Source organism: Setaria italica, chromosome IV (assembly GCF_000263155.2).
Source record: "Setaria italica strain Yugu1 chromosome IV, Setaria_italica_v2.0, whole genome shotgun sequence".
In the NCBI taxonomy this organism is placed as follows: domain Eukaryota; kingdom Viridiplantae; phylum Streptophyta; class Magnoliopsida; order Poales; family Poaceae; genus Setaria; species Setaria italica.
The window spans coordinates 1,129,718-1,137,417 of NC_028453.1; the positions used below are offsets into that span (position 1 = coordinate 1,129,718).

Here is a 7,700-nt window from a genome sequence, read left to right on the forward strand (position 1 = left end):
AAAAAAGTTCAACTTAGCCAAACAGAGAAAAATGGAGTTAAAACTGGGTGCATTAAAAATCCCAAAATTAAAATGAAAACCCCTAATTCTGACTGTCAAATTCAAATGCTGGTACGGATGGCTGTAAAGTTCTTAGCTTTGCGCGTCATTCAAGGATAACATGAGCATAACATTTAGCATGACTTCTGCTCAACTATAAATTTTTGTCCTTAGTTCACTGAACCTCTTCACTTTTTTGTGCCTTTCTCTTGTGAAAATTTCATGCTCACCCCAATGATCATGCCTTTTTATTTACAGAAGATTGGCCTCTGGCTGTTTTGTAGCTCCAGAGGCTTGCAATATTTTTGTGTTTGTGTTATCTAGCTGCCTCTCATTAGGACATGAGATGAGGTGAAACTTGCATCTGTTCAACAATGTTGGACAACAAATTCATTTGGTCCAACTTATGTTGTGCAAATGAAAAACAAAACTCTGAGCTGAGATTTTAGAGGAAATTGAAAGTAAATGCTGCCAATATAAGGCACGTTCTGCATTGTTTGGTTTGCATCAACTGAAGGCAATGGGCCGCAGGATAAACGCAAGCGGAGGCCCAACACGAGTTAAGCTGGGCCAGAGTGGTGGGGTCCCTAAGTGAGCCGACCTATTAGCACGCAAGTGAGAGAGGTTGGTGAACGCGCCATGAACAAGTCTGCTTCCTGCTTTTAATGGAGAGATTGGATTGCCGTCTGAATCAGTAACTGAGCCGAACTGACCGGCGATGTACGGCAGCCGGCGGCGAGCGTAGCTTGAGATTTATCTAAAATACAGTGGTGTTTGGTTGGTGCAAATGTAACATAATCTGATTACTGAAGCTAATAAATCCCATTACCTATGTTTGGTTGCGGAGGTTTATAATCAATTGACACTGTAATCGAATCCCTTATCTAAATAATACCTTGTTACTCCTCCTCCCTCACCATAATCAGATATAGTACTCACACCGTAATCTGATTACGTTACCAGAGTGCAACCAAACAAAGAGGATAATCACCCATTCCGCCACCTTGCGTTTACGTTATCTTAGTACGAACCAAACACTAAACACAGAGATGCCTGCAGCCCTGAATATGTGAATCTCAAGTCTTCTTGACAAACAAGGCAGGACATCAAAAATTACTTGTTATTACAGCTGAGACTCAGATTATGAAGATACAGTCGCAACATCGTCATTCAGAAAAGCGGAATCTTAAATGAACTACATACACATACTACAGAAACAAAGTGCACACACCCCACCACAAATTTTAAGAATCCAAAACAAGGAGGAATCAGTAGTCTCAAACAGAGATGACACGATACAACAAAACCAACCACGTAAGACATTAAGCGTGCCTGAATAAACAGATGAAGACTCCATTATATTAAACCGCGCTACCGGAGGTAGCAGTAGCGCCGTCGTGCTCACCTGTCCTGCTGGCGATCCCGGCATGGAAGAGCATTGCCCATAGCAGCGTTATCAGCTCGCCACCCCTGGCAATGGCCTCCTTGTGCCCTTCGAGGTTGTCCGAAGGCGCGACGTACAGGATCAGCTCCGACCAGAAGTCGGCCAGCAGCTTCCACATTGCCTCCTCATCGTTGAATGTGTCCACCAGCTGCATTCCAAGCTTCACCCCATTCTTCAGCAGCTCATGCTTGGAGTTGGCTTGCAGCAATTCGACCAGCTTTCGATGCTCATCCTCCGGCGTCGACGACCCTGACGCAGGGTGCTCAGCAAGCGCGCACTTTACATCCTTCTTGACTGCCTCGTACAGGCTCTTGCTCCACTCTTTGTTGTCGGGAAGAAGCTCCGGACACCAGTTCACTAGGTATGCGCAGTACCGTGACAAGTGAGTGGCAGCGATCTTATGATCAGAATTGGAATCCTGATCATATTGCTTCACTTCAAGGATGCATGTGGCAATATGCCATACAAGTATGATATCAGATGCACCTTTGCCATGGCAAGCCCAGATGAAGTTATCACCAACTTGGCTTCTGTGCAGAGATTCTACACCATTGCTTAATAAGCAGCTTCCGTTGATGACACTTGTCAGTGCATTGAAGATGCAAACCTTCACGGCCGCTGGCATCTTGACATTCCTCCCACGGTCTGGCAGACGAAAGAGACGCCTGACAAGTAGTTGGTTTGTTCTTGGTGGAAGTACCAGTACTGAGCACTGGCTCATTTTTTCATCCCAGTGCTTCATAAGCTTGCATCTGCATCGTAACAGAAGACTAACCCATCTCTGCATGCAAATTGAATGCTGCAAAGAGGCGCGGTTTACATAGCGGCAGATAAGGGAAACTTTGGTCCAGTTAGAGCAAATGTAAGATGACATGTCCCTGACCTCAGCTGCCACCGCTAACACAAGAAGCGAAAGTAGTGGCACCAAGTCGAAGTAAAACATTCCAATGAACGTTGCCATCGGTGGACCTACCATTTGTCCCTCAGCAGTACACCATATGAAACAGGTAATTTGCGGATCCTTTGAGGAAAAAATTAGGTGATTTGTGTTTGCCACTAAAAACAGGATGCAATAACCTATATCCAAGAGCGAGAGGAAGATAAACAAGACGGGTAGCCAATACTTGGAATAGGAGATGGGGAGAGATGAATAATAATAATCATGAACAAAAGAAAGCTCATCCGCAATCACCCCAAATACCGTATCATGCTCATCGGCTTTCAGAACCAAGCTCCGGAAAAAGTTGAGTGTCCCCATAGAGCCAGCATTAGTGAGATGGTACCTTGCAAATCGACACCGCAACAACTTGAACAGTGCAAAGGACAGGCATAAATGTTTTATTGGTGGTGTTGAGATGGGAAGCGCGGCGCTATCCAACTGCCAGATCCTGTCAAGGGTTACAGGATCAATATTGCTGACCAACGTTGTCCCAGAATGATCATCCTTGAATGCATACCCGCCAGGCTGCACCTCCACTTTTTTCTCGTCTTCCCTCATAACCAAGAGTGGTGGTACATCCACAGATACCGGTGGTTCAGCAGCATCTTGACTCGCCTCTCCTGCTTGTAGTTGCTGCATGTAAACAAAAACAAGTCCAGGATTGCGTCCGAGTGAAAAGGACCGCCGGGCAGTTCTAGAGGCATACCATTGGACAACTATTTTGGTACCGAGGAGAGCAAAAGGTGTGACAGATCCCAGGCAAATGGAGATCCAGGGAAAACCCTTGAAGGCGGTGACACCAAGGTAAATGGTCCAGCCTCCATTGACAAGCAGCTCCAAAGGCGGACTTGTGCTTTGGCCTTCCCTCTCGTCAACAGAGACTATTACAGTAGTATTGATCATGACGATCTGAACAAGGAATGCCCACATTACTAGAACGAACGAGTGATTGCTTGCATCGCATGTTGCAACCAACGCTGACAGATGATATGGAAATTCTGGTGAGAAATTAATGACGAAATTAGGCTCGCTGCCGATGGTGGAGACGACAGAGGAGATGATGGGTAAGAACAGCGTGGTGGCTCCGAGGAAGATTAAGCGGGTGAAGGGGTGGCGGCGGTAGCGCTGGCCGAAGGCGCCTATTCCAACCATGACTCCTGCCAGGACAGCTTCAATGAGCAGCAGCGAGTTAACTTTCCATATCTGCCCTCTAATCTTCTTGTGGAAGGTTGCCTTGACTTCGGCAGCCGGAACCACCGGGCAGTAGTCCATGTCCATGGTGGTCAGCTGCTTGCCGAACTTCAAGTCGTTAGCACAGAGGCACAAGGAGCTTTAACGGAAGAAAATCCTACCCAGACTAGAGAAATTTAAGGACTTACCAAGGTGGAGAGATCCAGGCGACTGACGACACTCTGCAATCCCCTCTTGCCACCCGCTGGAAATGTTTCATCGTGCATCTACCATATACGTACCGAGAGACTGTACTGTGACATGATGCGCACGTTTATTTGTCATTTTGCCCTAGTGTGTGCTTTCGGTCGTAGGCTTCTCTGGATGTATGTGCTTGCTTTTGCTTGCGCTGTCTATTCGCCTTGGCATCCATCCCCTTTTGCAGACCTCTAGTCAAATGATCCACACAGGCACACAGGAGACGCCGTTGTTTGGTTCGTGCATGTGTCGGGCAGCACTCATCAAGCGCAAGGCAAAATTGCACAAATCCCCCAAAATTAATTTTGCACTCCGGTTTTATTTACACCCTTGAGCTAGTTTTATTGTTGGGTTGGTCCACACTCCACACCCTGCTTAGCTCCGGTGCAAAAACCCACCCCACTACGTATAGGATCAATTGGTTTAGCTCGTTATTCACTGATCTGGAGCTATTGTAGTCTTTATCAGAGTCATGATATCTCTCTCCGTCCAAAGTACTATTCATTTATTTTGGGTTTGTCCTAATCAAACTTGCCTATTGTTGACCAATTAAATTACCATATAAATAATCTATCAAAATACATTCATGGCGATTAGATTGAATGAAACAACTTTAGTACCACAGATACCATTATATCTTTCAATAAACTTAACCAAAATTAGACAAATTCGACTTAGACCAAACACAATATGAGTAATTTGGGACAGATGTATTGTTTTGTGCTTCCACCAAAATAATAACCAATAAAGAGTATGTTGATCACACCATATTTTTGTAGTATGCAAAACTTAACAATTATTGACAGCTGACAAGATGCTTGCTAGGAATTTGCAATGTAACACCATTTGCCCACTGTGTGATCAGAAATTCGAGACTGCAGCTCATCTATGTTTACAATGCAGTTATTCAAAAGAAGTCTGGCTATTGGTAAGCAGATGGACGGGGGAACAGGTTGCTACTCCAACTGATGATGACCAGGAACTGCAAGCGTGGTGGAATGGCCAACTGAAGTCGTTGAGTATAAAACAAAGGCGATCTAAGGCGGCGATCATGACCATCACAGCATGGAACATGTGGAATGAAAGGAATAGAAGAATTTTCCAGAATCAGGAGCTACGGCCAATCACGTTCCGGAAAAAATCCAAGAGGACATCGCCATGAAACGTCAAGCATGTGGAAGCTCTGAATTGGGCGGTGTATCTTAATTTCCATTTTTGATGTTTCAGAGTCGAGTTAATCTCCTTATCTGTAATATTGAACTATATGTAACTTTAAATTTCTACCTTCGTTTAATACTTCTAATTAGTATCTAAACATTCGATGTGATGGGTGCTAAAAATAAGCAGGAGAAACCAAACCAGGCCTAAGTCTAGGAGGCGTGTTTTAGAGAAAGGAGAAAGGAATAAAAAGACAGAGCAGTAAAAGATCCGTTTGGTTACTTTTGCTAAAGTTTAACACCCGTCACATCGGATGTTTGATGCTAATTAGGAGTATTAAACATAGGCTAATTACAAAACTAATTGCACAGATGGAGTGTAATTCGCGAGATGAATATATTAAGCCTAATTAGTCCATGATTTGACAATGTGGTGCTACAGTAACCATTTGCTAATGATGGATTAATTAGGCTTAATAGATTTGTCTCGCGAATTAGCACATGGTTCTGTAATTAGTTTTATAATTAGCTCATATTTAATTCTCCTAATTAGCATCGGAACATTCGATAGGACACTGTTAAAGTTTAACATCTCGTATCAAAACACCCCTTTTGTCAAATCGCCGCACGCTTCTTACCTACTGACCAGCAGTACACTCTCAGAACCTAGAGCTTTACTTTATTCCTTTGGTCCTCGGATTTCGTGTGCCTCAAATGTCAAATCTAGGAGGCGTGTTTTAGAAAAAGGAGAAAGGAAAGGAATCAGAAAACAGAGCAGCTATTCCAGTGAGCTGGATCAAGCACTATTGGATTTGTGTGAATTTCATCGTGCATGGACTATATATTGAGCGACTGTACTGTGATATGATGCGCATGTTTGTTTATGTTTGTTTGTTCTTTTGCCCTAGTGTGCTTTCGGTTGTAAGGCCTTGTTTACTTCACTCCCAACTCCCAACTTTAGCACTATGTAAAAAGAAGATTTCCCATCACATCAAACTTGCAGTACATGCATGAAGTACTAAATGTATATGAAATTAAAAACTAATTGCACAGTTTTGTTGTACTTTGCGAGACGAATCTTTTGAGCCTAATTAGTCAATGTTTGAACAATAATTCACAAATACAAACGAAATGCTACAGTGGTGCTATAGAAATTTGGGTTGCCTAAAGTTAGGCAACTAAACAAGTCTAGGCTTTTCTGGATGTGCTTGCTTTGCTTGCTCTCATGCTCTGTATCTTTGACTGGTGTATTATTGCTGGCCCTTGCTTCCAGAGGCCAGAGCTGCCGAGAGTCACAGAAATGCCATGTAGGTATCTGCTCATATTCCCGCGCTCAGTGTAATGCCTTCTCACGTTTAGCTAGGGGCTAGGAAAATGAAATAATGTTTTCCTTCTCCTTTTCGACTCGTGGAAATTGAATCATGGCTGAAACCGAGCAGGGAAAGGCTACTTTAAAAGCTGCATCTCTGGAGGTGTTTTTTCCTTCATTTTTTTTACTTTCACGTATCTTCAACTAAGAAATATGTGCTGTGATTTTTTTTTTCAAAATGAGAAGTTTTACTAATTTTAAATTGTTACATCAAGGTGATACAAAACTTTTAAAACTCTCACAGCCTCTGCATAACCAAGGTGCACACAACCTTATAATTTATAAAATGTTGGAAAGAGATCACGGAACCTTATAAAATGTTGGAAAGAGATCGAATAGACACATTAATGACACATAATACGTAGACTAAATTGCCTCTCATGTGCCTCGTAGGAGATTATTCCACATTACTAACTTGTTCTCAATTAAGTCTCTTCTCCATGAGAGATTAGGAGGTGAGGTGAGATTAGCACTTTTACAATAGTATCCTGTATGTGATGGACTATAATGTAGAGACATATATTGTTCGGGCAATGTCCTAGCGCCTAGCCGCCACACATTCTTCCCAAAACCTAATCTGCGATCCATCTTTGATAGTGAAAGTACTAAAGTGAAGAAAATCCTGTTTGACCTTTATAAGACTTGTCCAAAAATAAGAGTCCTCATTTTTTACATTATACCTAGGAAAACGGCTTGGAACTTAGATACTTGTTTTGTAACAAGTGTTGCTAATTTCTCTTTGGTTGTGAGAAATCTACAGAGTCATTTGTTAAGAATGACTGTATTCTTAGTATCAAGATTGAGTATCTCATTTGTTGTCCTAGGATATCCCATTTGACTAATCGGTACTTAGGTTTCTGTTCATCATTTTGTCAAAAGAATCTTGATCGGAAATAATATAGTTTTTAAGGACTCATTTTGGTATTGCAAAAAATGACATCATGTGCATGGTAAACTACTAAGCATTGGATTAATCAATGTGCTGTGAATATTTTGATTCTTCAACAAAACGACAGCTAGCGGTCCTGCCAAACATTCAGTTTTTTTAAAAAGAAAGAAGAAAGAAACAGAGCCTGTCGTCATGGTCGCTCAAAAAAAGTACGAAAGAAACAGAGCCGAGTTGCATCATGTTCGAATTACGTAGCAAGCACAATTATTGTTCAGGGCATCAATCCCTTTTGCAGATCACTGACATCTTGTCAAATGATCCATACAGAAGACCATTGTTTGGTTCCTGCATGTGGCGGGCAGCACAAGGCAAAATTGCACAAATCACCCAATATTGCACTCTGGTTTTATTTTAACCCTTGAGCCAGTCTTATT

General features: G+C 42.5%; 1 protein-coding gene across 1 annotated transcript; it reads right to left on the reverse strand.

The window, feature by feature from the left end:
* Positions 1 to 1,145: 1,145 nt before the first annotated feature.
* On the reverse strand, positions 1,146 to 3,909 carry LOC101784036. The gene is made up of 2 exons (XM_004966551.3): positions 3,803 to 3,909; positions 1,146 to 3,710 (listed from the first exon to the last, which is right to left on the reverse strand). The coding sequence occupies exons 1-2, from the start codon at positions 3,878 to 3,880 to the stop codon at positions 1,401 to 1,403; spliced, it is 2,388 nt and encodes a 795-aa protein (XP_004966608.2). The 5' UTR covers positions 3,881 to 3,909; the 3' UTR covers positions 1,146 to 1,400.
* Positions 3,910 to 7,700: the final 3,791 nt, after the last annotated feature.